Source organism: Odocoileus virginianus, chromosome 13 (genome assembly GCF_023699985.2).
Source record: "Odocoileus virginianus isolate 20LAN1187 ecotype Illinois chromosome 13, Ovbor_1.2, whole genome shotgun sequence".
Taxonomy (NCBI): Eukaryota; Metazoa; Chordata; class Mammalia; order Artiodactyla; family Cervidae; genus Odocoileus; species Odocoileus virginianus.
This window is the reverse complement of record NC_069686.1, coordinates 21139177-21154849: the sequence shown is the minus strand read 5'-3', so window position 1 is coordinate 21154849 and position 15673 is coordinate 21139177. Positions and strand designations below refer to the sequence as shown.

Below are 15673 nucleotides of genomic sequence, written 5' to 3'. Positions count from 1 at the left end.
TTCCACACGTACACCTACTTACTCAGGCACATGTGCCTATCTGTATCTAAACATGCATTCATGTCGCTTTCAATATACAATCTATACTGTTCTCATAAGTTTTACATTTGTAATGCTTTCTGGTGAATGTTGGAGTCTGTGGAGGTGCTGGTGGCTAAGCAATGAATTGCATAAATCACCCCTCTTCGTTTTTTTTTTTCCCTTGGATGTTGATAGTTAGGTTTCTTTCCAGCACTGTCTGGGATGGGACATGTGTTATTTTTCATAATTGTGTTTATTTAATCTGTTATTAATTGGTTATAATTACTTTCAGAGATCTTCCAAGTACTTTTATATTTACCATTTCTGATGTTCTTCATTTTTTCTTGAGATTTAAGCTTCCTTCTGATTTTGCTTCTTTTCAGCCTAAAGAAGTCCCTCTAGTATTCTTGCAGTGGGGATCTGGTGGCAGACAAATTCCCTTCATTTTCCTGTCACTTTTATCCTTTGAAGAAAAATTTTGCTGGGTGTAGAATTTTGGGGTGATAACTTTTTTGATTTTGTTTTTGCTTCAGCACTTTAAAGATGTTGTTTCACACTTTAAAGATGTTGTTTCACTGTCATTAAACCTCCGTCATGTCTGATGAGAAGTCCTTTGTTTTTCAAATTATTTTTTCCTGTATATAATTTGTCTAGTGAGTTTCAATATTTTCTCTTTATCTTTGGTTTTCATCAGTTTGACTGTGATTTTTTCTGTATTTTCCTTTTTTTGGAACTTACCTCTTTTGGGGATTCTTGAACTTGCCAAACTGTATGTTTATGTCTTTTATCAGATGGGAAATATAATTCTTTCTATTATGTCTTCTAATACCTTCTTCTTCTCCAGTCTTTCTCCTTTTTCTCCTGGAACTCCAACTACCTATATGTTAGCCTTTTAAAAAATTGTTCTACAAGTCCTCAATGTCTGTTTCTTTATTTTGTCATTTTTTTTTCTTTCCTTTTCTCAGATTGCATTACTTCCATTGCCCTATCTTCAGGTTCACTGAATCTCTTTGTGTGTCTTTCTCCTAAAATTGGGTCATGTTTTCCTTGCTTTCCATCAACATATTAGATTGTTTCTGGACATTGTTAGAGTTATATTGAAGAGATTCTGGAATTTTTTTTTTCACTGCTGTGAAGAGTGGTGAGATGTTTTGTGTTAACAAACAGTTTACTCAGTTAGGTTCGAACTGTAGCCTGTCAGTCCTTCAGTGGACCATGGCTTCAGTCTTTATTCAGTTCTTTAAACCTTAGCTCCTACTTGCTTTCAGCTTACCTTGTAAATACATTGCTGTGGTCAGCCAGAATCATGCTTCCTTATTATGCTGAATTAGGGGTTGGCTTCTCTGTTTTCTTTCTTTTGTGGTTCCTTAGCCAGTCTCTAATTTCCCCAGGCTCCTTCCCTAGTACCCACAGCTAGACAGAGAGTGTGTTTTTTTGTATCTGCTACTGTGATTGATCTCAGAGTTGAGCTGCAAACCAAATATATAAATAAGTAAACAGGAGCTTGCTCTCTGCTGTTTTCCTCCTCCAGCTTTTGACTCCCTTCCAGTCTACTTGCGTTTGTTCCATCTCCAGAGCCCTCAGGTACTTGGTTTTGTTTTTAGGAGGTTGGGATGTTGTGTAGTTTTTAAAGATGAAAAATCAATTTATTGGGTGCTCATTTCTCCATATCAAAACCAGAGTGCTTCTTCTAATTATTTTTTAAATTGAAATCTTTCCTGACATAGTTGTATATTCAGATGCAGTTGTAAGAAGTAATACTAAAATTACAGTATGGCATCACTGCCGGGTTGCTGGCATTGGTAGTCTATTGAACTTACACTGATTTCCCCAGCTGTACATTGTGTGTGTGTGATTTAATTTTATATACTTAAAGAATATTTATTTATTTGGGTCTTAATTGCACTTGTGGGATGTCCATTACATTACACCGACTCTCTAGTTGTGTCATGCAAGCTCAGTAGTTGTGGCACGCAGGCTTAGTTGCTTGTGGGATCCATCTTAGTTCCCCTACCAGGGATCAAACCTGTGTTCCCTGCATCACAAGATAGATTCTTAACTGCTGGACAACCCGGGAAGTCCCAAAATCTATGCACTTTTTATTAATCACATGTGTAGATTTGTGTACCTACCACCACAGCCATCCAGCTACTTTGAAAAGTGTAGGAAGTGCTAGAATCAGTGCTCCCCACTGAAGACAATTTACATAGTGCGTGCGCGCCAAGTTGCTTCAGTCGTGTCCGACTCTTTTGTGACTCTCTGGACTGTAGTCTGCCAGGCTCCCCTGTCCATGCGATTCTCCAGGCAAGAATGCTGGAGAGGGTTGCCATGCCCTCCTCCAGGGGACCTTCCTGACCCAGGGATCAAACCGCCGCCTCCTGCATCACAAGCGGATTCTCTGCCGATGAGCCACCGGAAAAGCCCCTGATTACACAGTACTAAGTGATGAGAGCTGACATGTACTCTGTAAATGTTTATTTACATTAAAATTTTTTTAAAAATTTACTCTTTTTCTGTGTTGGGAAGTTATTTCATGTAAGAATCACTTCATTTTTGTGTATACCTTTAAGCACACCATAGCCCGGAGCTTACCTTGGTATTCTGTGTAGAGACATTCAATTCATGTTTAAAATACAAATACATGTTGTTAAATAGAACTAAAAAGTAGGAATGTCTTTGTGTTTTCTCTGCTTTTACATTGTGACTAGTATTTTTCAAAGCTTACATCTTTGCTATATTTACTTTCAAATATGTTATTCTACATGAAAGTACTTCACAATGTTTGATCTTTTGAAGGTAGTGTTAGTGCCTTTGATAAAAAAGTAATTAGGTGAGCGTTTCCTGGTAGAGGCAGTCATCAAAGCTTGAAAGTACATATTCCCTTTCAACTATTATATTTGTAGGTAATCTGCCCCACCCTCATCTTACTCTATTTTTCTCTCTCCTAAGACAACCCTTGTAAAAGACAACTTTTGTGAAATTCTGTTAAAACCAGCATTGGAGGAAAAAAATCCATCATTTCTCAAATGGACCATTGGTAGTAGGTGATAAAATTATAGATGTTCTGTCATTAGTTTTATTTGGTGTCTGATATGCTTTCTTATGGAGAAGGAAATGGCAACCCACTCCAGTACTCTTGCCTAGAGAATCCCCTGGACAGAGGAGCCTGGTGGGCTGCTGTCCCTAGGGTCGCACAGAGTCAGACACGACTGAAGCAACGAAGCGACTTAGCATGCATTGGAGAAGGAAGTGGCAACCCACTCCAGTATTCTTGCCTGGAGAATCCCAGGGACAGTGGAGCCTGGTGGGCTGCCGTCTATGGGGTTGCACAGAGTTGGACATGACTGAAGTGACTTAGCAGCAGCAGCATGCTTTCTTGAAAAGATGCAGCAGTGATTCACAAATTCTTGAAGAATAAACAAATATAATTTCTATTTTCATATAGTTTTATGTAAAATATATATATCATATATTGCTTTTAGGATGATAAAATTATTTTTTCTTCTCTCATTTGCAATTTGAAATTAATGTTTTCTGCCTATCTTGTGAAATTTTTTTAATCTTGGAAGTTTAGTGTTTGGCTCTGTGTGCTAGGTAAGTTGAGAAGAGAATGCCTAGTGAGAGGTTGGTAGAACCTACACAAGAGCTCTATATGGCTGCTTTGACTTTATAGGGACGATGGAAATTATAGAAACAGCTTCTCGAGTTTGAGCCATCAGTCTACCTTCTGAGTCTCAAATGAGGACCCTTTGTAGATGTAGGTATTTAAGGGAGTTAAAATGCACAGCTCTTATGAAAAAGATAGAAAGGGCTTGTGCCATTATATTTTAGCTGATTCGGTCATTCATTTATTCACTCACCATCAAATCTTCATTGAGTGCCCACAGTGTGCCTGGTGTTCTGTAAAAATATTTCTTGACAGAGTAACTTCTTTCAAGGGATTCAAGTGGTTTGATATATTGTACATACCCATCAGAAGCCATTTAAACCATAAGATCTTCAACCTTTATTATTTTTTTTTATTCCATCCCTCCTTTTTTTTTTTAATCTTTTTTTTTTTCCATTTATTAGTTGGAGGCTAATTACTTTACATCATTGCAGTGTTTTTTGTCATAAATTGAAATGAATTAGCCATGGATTTACATGTATTCCCCATGATCTTCAACCTTTAAATTGAGTTAAATTTGGGACTTAGCCTGGCCAATAAACAAAGATGGGGAGCTGATGATAATATTCACCTTCCTAGGAAAGAAATATGCCATCCTCTGCTTCCCTTCCCCTAGAGGCAGAGGATACTTGTGTCTCTCTTTCTGCAGAGTGGAAGTGGTGATGTTCCTGCCTCACCTAATTGAGGGAGAGTATATGTGTGTGCTAAGGTCAGTAGAGATGGGAGCTTTCTCCGAGGTCATTGCAACCTCTATGAAAGAGACCACCCACACAGGGAAGAGCTACACACACACACACACACATACCACCTCTCCTGTGATGGGTGTGGACATAGCATCCTGCAGGGCCATGGAGATTGACAGGGGCTCTGGGAAGGTTTGGGCCTGGAGAGAATGCCAGGTATCAGTTCAGTTCAGTCACTCACTCAGCTGTGTCCGACTCTTTGCAGCCCCATGGGCTGCAGCACGCCTGGCCTCCCTGTCCATTACCATCTCATGGATCTTGGTCAAACTCATGTCCATTGAGTTGGTAATGCCATCCAACCATCTCATCTTCTGTTATCCCCTTCACCTCCTGCTTTCAATCTTTCCCAGCATTAGGGTCTTTTCAGATGAGTCAGCTCTTTGCATCAGGTGGCCAAAGTATTGGAGCTTCAACTTCAGCATCAGTTCTTCCATTGAATATTCAGGACTGATTTCCTTCAGTATGGACTGGTTTGATCTCCTTGCTGCCCAAGGGACTCTCAAGAGTCAGGGATGGACTCAGAAGCTTAAGGCAGCGCTGGTGTGGACCCAGTGTGGACCCATATCAGACCTGAGGCTTGACGATGAGGGTCACTACAATTTATTGCTCACACACTTATAAAATTATTGTGGCAGAATATCAAGCAGGAATGCTCTTGTCGGTAAACGGGTACCATTAATAATGCTGGGACACCCAAGCTCTGAGGGTAAACTGAGGCAAGTGGTTACTTTACCTGCTGACCCTTGTCTTTTTCAGTTGCCTGTCTTGTTTCTGGTCTCTCCTTTTCTTGCTTGGTACATTCAGACCTTGTTGGACGCACGTGGCTTGGCACAGCGTAGCTGAAGCTGTGTGGGTTGCTGGGTTCAGAGAGTCATGGTGTGTAAATAGTATGGTGTGAAACCATACACATGGCTCCCATCAAAGCTTTTAGACAAAGAGGCCATGTGACATTATGTTTTAACATATGCGTGTGTTTGTATAATCACACAATTTATTTATCTATGTAAATATTATTTCTTACATATGAGGACATTGTGCACAGAGAGAACAATTTCTGAAGCTAGGTCTCTGTCGCCAGATAGTAGCAGAGATAATTCCCACCTCTCCTTTAGACATTGTTTTAAAACTATGTTTATAGAGAATCATGTTTATTTGATAATTTTGATTATCAAAATTTCAGAAGTTTAATGATCAAGTGATATGCCTTCTTCAAGATGCTTATTAGTTCTGGAAAGGTAGAGAAGTATGTCTAAAAAAAAAAGTGATTTGAAGTTTAAAAAGAGGAGGAGTAAGGTGTAAAACATGGTATTGTATAAAATACTTAAAGAACCTTTTTGAATGTTTGCATGTTACTGGGAAGTGACAGTAAAGGTGAGGAAGCTGCTTTTGAAGAGATTCTATCGAGTGAATTTCTTGACTCTCCTGCTGTGTGCCTGCACGTTGTGGGGTGCACAGAGAAGGTCTGTTAGCTTGTCAGTGGTGCTCACCACAGTGATGGCAACATTAAAAGCACATTTGCAGAACACAGCCAGTGGATCAGATTTCTTGCCCGCTCCTGTGTGTACCGGGCATTGTTGTATTCACAGATAAAGTGATCAGCCTCTGCATTTAGACTTTTCACTCTTTAGAAGAAGAAAAGAGATCATATACTCGATCAAGGATGCTGATGCCAAATTCCAAAAGGAAATTTGAACACAGTGTTTCAGAATTTGTAGGAATTAGGAAGACAAGAGAGGACTGGGGAGAAATCCAACAGGGAAGAGTAGAAGGAAACCATTAGAAGTGTTGATTTTGGCTTTTTTATCTAGTTAGTTTTGCTATTTTACTTTTTTTAAAAAAATAAAAGAACTCTTGCTGACCTCATGTCTTTTCACACCTCTCATCATGCCTTATGATGAAGAGGCAGTAACCACGAAGCAGGAGACTTTAAGGAAACAAGTGGTCACTGCCCATCAATTTTTATTTCTTTCCGCTATTTACATTCGTAGCACCACGATTACTGTTTTCAGTGAAGACCCAGAGTTATTTAAAAAAAATACTACACTTCTTTTACAAAGGTGAGGGCATAGGTAACACGTTTTTCATTCTAGGAAAGGTGGTTATTCTTCCTAACTTTGTTCTAGAGAGCCCAATGAAACAGGAATTAAATTGGATTTCCTGTGTATATCTTTACTGGTTTAGGCTTGCATGTACAGTATTCCATTTTTCTGTTTGAATACATTTTTTTCTGTTTTACTTGAAATAGGACCCAGTGGGATATTATGAGTTACCATGTATGTAAACTTCATTAGTCCCTCTTTAAAGAGAAAAGAAATTCCTCCCTTGTTTACTGTTCTTTAACTCATCCCCTTTTTTTTTTTGCCACACTATGTGGCATGCTGGGTCTTAGTCCCCTGACCAGGGATCAAACCTGTGCTCCCTGCTTTGGGAGCTCAGAGTCTTAATCACTGGACCACCAGGGAATTACCCCCTGCCATTCGCTATTATTAAAGAAACGTCATCTAAGATTTACTCATGGTCTGTTGTGTATATTTATCAGTTGCTTTTGGCAAATATTAAATGAATTTGGGTCATATTTTCATATAATATTGTATTATTTGCATTTATAGGAAATGTTAAATGTCACTATTGAAAAGGTGCATTATACCTTATTTCTTGAACGTTTAGTTTAAAACAACTGTAATGCTTTTCTTTTAAAAAAGGTTTTAGAGACATCATCAGACCTTTGAGGTCCCATGTCCTCTGTCTGCATGCCTCCCGTGCCTCATTCACACTTTAAACACAGCCAGAGGTGTAGCTAAGTCATCCTGTTCTTCTTGACATAGTCATTTTCTTATGATAAAAATGGTGCAGCTGATGCTTATATTAATTTCAGACTTTTCAGCTTGGCTGGGGCATCATGTTTGACACCTTTCAAGACTCCTTATGAGAAAGAAGCAAATAATCATAAAGCAAGGCATTTTAAGAAGTCATGAAAAAGTGGGACTGAACATAGCACACTTTGATCATAGAGACAAAATGGGCCAGTTTTTGGCCTGGGGTTGATCAAAAGCATACTCTCTGTATGTGTAATCAGATGGTTAGTTAACACTTTCTCAGCAAAAACATAACATGACTTGTAGGAAGAATATACATCATTTCAAAATCATAGTTTGTTTGATTTTTTATTTTATTTTATTTTTTTATTTTATTTATTTTTTTTTCCATTTGTTTGTTTGGTTTATGTATATTATACCAGTATATTTCTCATTTGTAGTCTTTCTATCCAGTCAGTCTCGTTAGAACTTACATATCAGGAGGTTTAAATGTTTTAAAAGGATTTCTTTTTTTACTGTTACTGCTGGGGGATTAAAGGAGAAAAAAAAGTTAAATTCTGCTTTATATAGGTCCTGATACATGAATGTTGACAATGTCTTATCATAAAATCTTATCAACACTTTATTGGGACTGTTGAGTAATGGTGACCTGATAACAGTAACAACAGCTCTAGAGAGAATAATGTCTTTTTTTTTTTTTAGATTTGTAGCCAAACCATGTGCCATAGCCCTCAATATTCAGGCCAATGGACCACAGATTGCCCAGCCAAATGCCATTCTGGAAAAGGTCTTCACTGCAATTACAAAGGTATGATTGTCCTTTTCTGGGATATGAATTGTTATGACCACGATTCTTAGTCTGAAATCATTTAGTTCCCTCTCTGTGGAGTTTGAGAACTAACATTTGACTAGCCTCAGGCCTGAATGCATGGAAAGCTCGCAGGCACTGTGACTAAACAGAAAGGGAGAAGCCAAACCCACGTGCGCATGTTGGAGGCCTGTGTGTTCACTCCCAAGTGTATGTGAGAAGCTTGGCCGTGAAGCGCAGTCTAGATCAGACGGTGAGGGCACTAATTCTCTGCATCAGTCTCACCGGACGTGAAGCAGTATGTATGTATGATGGTGGGGTGGGGCTCTGTGGAGGCGACTGGGGGAGCTGAGGAATATGATGAATGTCGCTGTGAGGAGAGTGCCCATGTGCTTACGGAGTTGTCCATATGGTCTAGCAGTTATGATACACAGGCCGATGTGAACAAACATGGGAACGATGGAGGGAAAGAAGGGCTGTCATGTGAAGCCTTGAAGAGCGAGGGTCCAGAGAGTTACAAAGTACAGATTCACTGTAAAGAAAATGGGAGAGGCGATGATCACTCTGGTGAGAGTTAAAGTCCAAACCAGGGTGGAAAGAGGCGAGCAGGGGAGGGGGGAAGAATGTAGAGGAAAGATTGTCACCCACTGTCAGCTGGTCTCTCCTTCTGAACAAAAAGAGGAGGAAGAAGACAGACATCAGAAACCCTCAAGTGAAGGCCGTGAAAATGCAAGTCACAGCATTGGAATAGCTTATTCTTACTTAAATCTCTCTCTCACCTTACTCTTTCATGGAAAAGAAAGGAGAAGCATAACAGTCTGTGAGAAATATTGTGCGTTTGTGTATTAAATGGTTTGTTTTCCTGCTTTCATTTTTCTGGGAGAATTTCTCAGGCTTCTAAGATGTGATTTGACCATGTTAAGCAAATTTTATTCCTTTTTTGGTATTTGTATTGCTAACCATTTTTATTGGTTCTCTCTTGTTGTAAAATAATTAATTCAAATTTTCAAACATGTTTGTTTATTTTATGGTCTACATTTCTGCCAGGATTCTCTAGGGTTTTCCCCTCTATTCTTTTAAAAATGATATTCTTCTCAAGAAAGTGAAAGAAAGCACACAATGTTTTTTATATCTCTGCTAAGAAGAAGAGTAGATTAAGTGGAATTTTAGGAAGAAGAGTAGTATAAATGGAATTTTTGTTTTGTGGGATGATTTTAGACTGCCACTTTCTAACCTGAAGGGACTCATGTGATAGAATGTTTAAAGGAAGAAAATATTAGGAAGGAAATTGCATTTTTATTTTTTAATTTGTTGCAGCTAACACATTTTCTCCCTCTAAAACAGCAGATGTGTAGGGAGTTATAAGGGCTTCCCAGGTGGCTCAGGTAAAGAATCCGCCTGCCAATGCAGGAGATACAGGAGATGCAAGTTTGATCCCTGGGTCAAGAAGATTTCCTGGAAGAGAAAATGGCAGCCCTCTCCAGTATTCTTGCCTAAAAATATCCAATAAACAGAGGAGCCTGACAGGCTATAGTCCCTGGGGTCACAAAGAGTCGGGCATGACTGAGTGCCTAAGCGCACACACACACAGGGAGTTTATAGGTTTATTTTTTTACATGTGATTACAGCATATTTGTATTTACCTTGTGAACTACTCTAAATGCATAAAAATGAGTTTTCTACCCAAATGTTACACCTCCCTTTAGGAATCCTGCGGTAGATGTTTTATTTCCCTTGCCTTATGTTTATTATGGTTACTGGGGAATTTTTCTCTATAAAGGTAATGAAAGGATTTTGCAGCCAGGTTGACTGCCCTGGAGGATATTTGCTTCTAGCTAATTTTAATGATCATATTCTCTTGGTTTCCAAGGTGATTCTTTTAGAAATTTCTACATGATTAAAGCAGAAGCCTCAGGTTTTGAATTAAATGCAGCCAAGGCTGGAACTGTTTTTCCCCGAATTCTTTGTAGTTCGCCAGTGTTATCTGTGATATGAGAAAGGAATAGATCAGCTGACCAGAATACAAGCAGCAGGATTTGGAGGGTTTGAACAATGATTGTCCAGCATCCTGGCCTTGACCATGGTTCCAGTTCATCTTTGAAGAAGGGCATGTTTATCATCTTTCAAGTGTGAAGGGATATCCCCTTAGAACCCTTAAAATCTACCCCATGTAGGACTAGCTACATAATTTTTGGAGGCTAGTGCAGAACTAAAAATGCAGGGCCCCTTGTTCAAAAAGCAAAAAAAAGTGCCATTAAAGGCATAAAAAGAGAAAGCCTTTTCCTTTCTTGTGTAGTTTGTCTCTCTTTTGACCTGTCAAGATTTTTTATTTGGTATTTAATGCCATGCCTCTTAGGCATACTCATGAGACAAGTGAAAACCGTGACAGATTCCCAGGAACCCCCACCCTGTGATTTAGTGCACACACAGCCCACTAGCTGCTGAGTTCTGTCTCTTTCCAGCTCCTGGGCTAACATGTCTATTCTTTTGAGGCCAGAGGGAGAAGTTGATACAGGCCTCTCCCCTTCCCGCAGGCCCACTGTCCCAACCCATAGTGGACAGGGGACCTGCCAGTGTACTGCATTCTCTGCTCCAAGACATACTAGGTACCTGGATTGGAGAATTGGAGTGAGCAAGAGGCTCAGCCCCACCGAGTCAGCCACTGAGGACCTTGGGATGCTGCTGGCCCAGGGAGCAGGAGGCTGAGCATGGGGTGTGAACACCTAATCCCACTCCTTTGCATGTTCGCACCTAGGGCAGCAGTAGTCAGCAGGAGTGGGCAGGTGAAGCCTGGAGGCCCTGGGGAGCTAGAGGACAGGGAAGTAAGGCCCCCAGCCTCATCTGGGGGCAGTGACGGGGCTGTGTGTGAGCCAAGACTCTGAACCCCTGACATAGGCGTCCCTGTCCCAGTGGGCCTCCTATACAAAACACCACCCCCATAACACAGTTACCAAGAATTTCAGGATGGCAACCATAGAATTTTAAACCCCAAGTGTGAGCCTTTCTGAGTCTGGATTCCTGTGTGAGTTCACTAGTCACATGCCCTGATTGAGCAATTTTCATCTGTGAAATTAGTTGATAAATGTGAACTTCATAGTCTTTGCTGTCTTTCCTGTTGAGGTAACATCTGCATGTCTTTTTCACTCTTTTTTTTTCCCTCTGTAAATCTAAAATTTTATAAATATTTCAGAGAACCTACCTCTGTTGTAAAATAATTAAAAGTATTGGTTTTTGAGCAGACTTGAGTTGTATATTGGAGCATTGGCTCTGCTTATGTCTTTGGACTAAAAGTCAGTTAGTAGGTGAGGGAGCTTTTATTTGGGTCAGGAGCTCTCTCCTTTAATTTACATTAAGAGCACCTGTGGAGTTAAATGTAGATTGCTGCATCTTATTTCTCGGAGAAGGCAATGGCACCCCACTCCAGTACTCTTGCCTGGAAAATCCCATGGATGGAGGAGCCTGGTGGGCTGCAGTGTATGGGGTTGCAAAGAGTCGGACACGACTGAGCGACTTCACTTTCACTTTTCACTTTCATTGGAGAAGGAAATGGGAACCCACTCCAGTGTTCTTGCCTGGAGAATCCCAGGGACTGCGGAGCCTGGTGGGCTGCTGTTTGTGGGGTCGCACAGAGTTGGACACGACTGAAGTGACTTAGCAGCAGCAGCAGCAGCAGCATCTTATTTCTAGAGATTATGATTCAGTAGATTTGTGATCGGGCTCAAATATCACCGATTATAAATTGTTAGACTCATTCAAATGAATGGCATGATTATTTTTCTTTAGTGAATATTTTGAGTTCATGTTTCTTAATTGATTATATCCAGAGTTATCTGAATGAGATAGATATGAATTAATCAATCATTTAATCTATTTATTTATATATCTTTCTAGCTTTTGGCATATATCTGTAATTGTAACAGCCTCATTTTCTCATCAAAGCAATTATTGAACCATTAAGGGTAAAATATATTTGTCAGCTCTGAAACTAGGTTTTATGATCTAGAGAACTATGAGATTATCATATCATAATCTGCTTTTGGTCTGTTTACACTGTATTTTAAAAATTACATGCAGGTTTCTGATTAGTTTTTCCTGATTCTCCTCTTATGCCTATTTCTCTTTTTCTTTTCCATCCTTGTATGTTTGTTTATGGAAATTAACCTGGGTATTTCTGGTATAAAAATATTTATGTAAGTCAGAATTATTAATTTTTTTCCTTGGGAGTCTTAAAAAAGGAAAAGAACTATGGAACAATTATAAAACATGACAATAAAAAATACACAAAAAAAGAAGGAAAATCTTACAATATTTACTTTTTGGCAAACTAAGAGATATATCTCCAGATTTCAAAATATATATAGAAAGCCTAAATAAAAACAGTTGGGCAGAAGCCAAGAAGGAGGAAGTAAAAAGCTTGAAGTGTGGATAGAGGACCCTGTAGGAATAGATTTCAGGAAAGTCAGCAAAAATGACAGCTCCTAAAGGTAAGACCAAAATTCTATCCACTGTTTGTAACAGTAGGTATAGCAACAAGGCTGGTAGATGCCTTCCTAGACTTAGTTTAATTCAAAGAAGTGGAAGAACTACACAGAAAACTACAGGTGGATGGCACATTTTCAGGAGGCAGTGTTCTTTGGAGGCAAGGTGTAGGCTACCTACTCCATTAATCTTGGGCTTCCCTGGGGGCTCAGACTGTTAAGAATCCACCTGCAATGCAGGAGACCTGGGTTTGATCCCTGGGTTGGGAAGATCCCCTGAAGAAGGAAATGGCTACCCACTCTAGTATTCTTGCCTGGAGGATTTCATGGATAGAGGAGCCTGGCAGGATACAGTTCTTGGGGTCACAATGAGTCAGACACGCCTGAGCGACTTTCAGTTTCATTTTTCTAAACTACAGAAGTACCCTCCCTATACTATCAGCAGTTGGTCAAGAAAATCCAACCCAGTCAATGATGGGTAATAAAGGAGAAACACACAGAATCAAAGACAAGGAAAAGAGTACGTAACATCAGTTACTAACAAAAATTGTCACTGCAACAAGGAGGCCACAGGGCAACTGAAATTGCAATCAAATATTTTACCATAGACTTTATTTTAAAAAAATGGTAACTCTGTTCAGGAAGCCCATAAAAAATGAAATAGAAAACCTAAAGGAAAAAATAGTTGATCAACAAGAAGAGATGCAATATGAGCTGGTTAGTTCAGGGAAAAAGTACTAAAACTATCACAGAAATGAAGACAAATTTGGAAAGAAAACAGGAAACACTAAATTTTATAGAAATCTTAGTGGGGAATATGGCAGATAGAAATAATAAAGCTGAAATAAATGAAATGAACAAGAGATAAAAATAATTAGATATATAGAGCAAGCAGATATAGCATCTATATAATTGGAGTCTCTTAAGGGAAAGCGGTCTACTTTTTGTGACCCCATGGGCTGTAGCTGCCAGGCTTTTCTGTCCATGGAATTTTCCAGGCAAGAATACTGGAGTGGGTAACCATTCCCTTCTCCAAGGGATCTTCCTGACCCAGGGGTCAAGCCTGGGTCTCCTGCATTGCAAGCAGATTATTTACCATCTGAGCTACCAGGGAAGTCTGAGGAAAAACAAAGTAGAATAAATGTGTTAGGAAAATTTTCTTAAAATAAGTGGAGATTTATAATATGTTAATAAAATGCAGTAAAAATAGACCCAAGTAGGTTTACACCAGGACTTACTAAAATATTAGACTTGAAATATAAAAGAAAGAATTCTTGGACAGCAAAGAGTTACAAGCAAAAAAGCAAAAAAATGACATCATTTATCTAGGGAAAAATATCCATATGACTTTAGTCATCTCTGTAGCAGTATTGTATAAGACAACATTTTCCAGTATTTTCAAGGAAAATATGAACTAAGAATTTTTATATTTAGGTAAATAGTTTTTATAGTGTAAAAGCTAAAGATGAACATATTGAATTTGCAAAAATTGAGAGGAATTGTTCCCATGAGTCCTTTTTTGAAGAAACTTTGTGAGTATTTGGAGAAGGGAATGGCAACCCACTCCAGTATTCTTGGCTGGAGAATTCCATGGACAGAAGAGCCTGGCAGGCTACAGTCCAAAGGGTCTCAAAGAGTCAGACACGACTGAGTGACTAACAGTTGTATTAATTTCAGCCGACCAAGAGATTGTTGGGAATACTGATGAGTTTTGAATAGATTTAAACTGTAGAACTGAGATAGAAAGAAATGTGAGGATTAGGATGACAGAACAGAATGTAAACATTATATGCTCTCACAATGTAGAAATGATAACATCTCACAATAACTGAGTTGAAAAAGGGAAGGAAGGTGTGAGGTAGAGTAAGTTCATTAATTTCTTAAGCTATAATAGCTGGGAGTCAAAGCTTATCAGTTTAAGCAGCCAAATTGAGTAATAGAAGAATGAGCGTATTTAATAGTACATGAGTAAACTCTGAGAGAGAAAATTATTGACTAATATTAGGTGAGGAAGGAAGAGGAAATATGCTAGTTTTAAATATTGTTCATTTGGAATTTTTATTGACTGAAAGCAGAAGAAAAGTCCTATGGTTATATGGATTACCAGTAGAATAAAAATTACCCATACAAAGAAAGGGACATCAGCCGTATTTGATTTGGTAAAATTTTAAAAATTAAATTATTATAACAGAAAGCACAATTAATGTGAAGTAAATATAAATAAGCACTTCCCTGGTGGCTCAGTGGTAAAGAATCCACCTCCCAATGCAGGAGATGTGAGTTCGATCCCTGGGTTGGGAAGATCCCCTGGAGAAGGAAACGGTAACCCACTCCAGTATTCTTGCCTGGAGAATCCCCATGGACAGAGGAGCCTGGTGGGTTACATACAGTCCATGGGGTCACAAAAGAGTCTGACAAGACTTAGTGACTAACAATAACAACAAAGTATAAATAAACTTATATCAATGAATATAAGTGGGTTTACCTCATCTAATAAAAATAATTCAGACTTAGGTCACATAGCTTATGAAATAGACATTGAAAATAAAAGGATGAGTAAAGGTTTATAGACAAATATAAATAATAAAGAAAGTAGGGTTTCTGTTTCTATTTAAAGAGAGAGTTCTGGACCAAAAGTTTGAAATGAAATGAAATATTGGCTTTTTATTGCCAAAGGATACAATTCACAATGAAATTAAAATGGTTATGAATATTCATGCATTAAATGAGTGTATCCATATACTTACAGAAAAGAACAAAAGAAAAACTTATTTGATAGTAAGAAATTTTAATTTACGTCTGGGTCATGACAGATCAAAATATGAAACAGAACATATAAAATAAAAAATATAGCAACATTCTAAAAAGCATAATGAGGACGATTTAAAGGGTACATTTAGAACCCTGTATTCTGAATATAGAGACTATACTATCTTTTCAAGAACATGTTAAATATTTTTAAAAATTAACCTTTAATTATATAAAAATGGTAACAAATTTATAAAATAGGCACAATTTACTAATACTAGAAATCGGCAAAGCTCTTGCTTTCTTAATTAACTTTTGTGTAAAAATAAAATTTCAGAATATTTAGGAAACAGTGATGAAAGTACTACTTATGTACTATGCCAAAGTAGTAC

The 15673-nt window shown here is 38.5% G+C and overlaps 1 protein-coding gene across 3 annotated transcripts in view; it reads left to right on the top strand.

Annotated features, from left to right (window-relative positions):
• Positions 1-15673, top strand: part of CERS6 (ceramide synthase 6) — a 339296-nt gene that overhangs the window by 95694 nt on the left and 227929 nt on the right. For all 3 annotated transcript variants that reach the window (XM_070476098.1, XM_070476100.1, XM_070476099.1), the window contains exon 2: positions 7950-8055. In XM_070476098.1, the coding sequence (XP_070332199.1) occupies positions 7950-8055 (106 nt within the window). The remainder of the gene's footprint in view (positions 1-7949; positions 8056-15673) is intronic.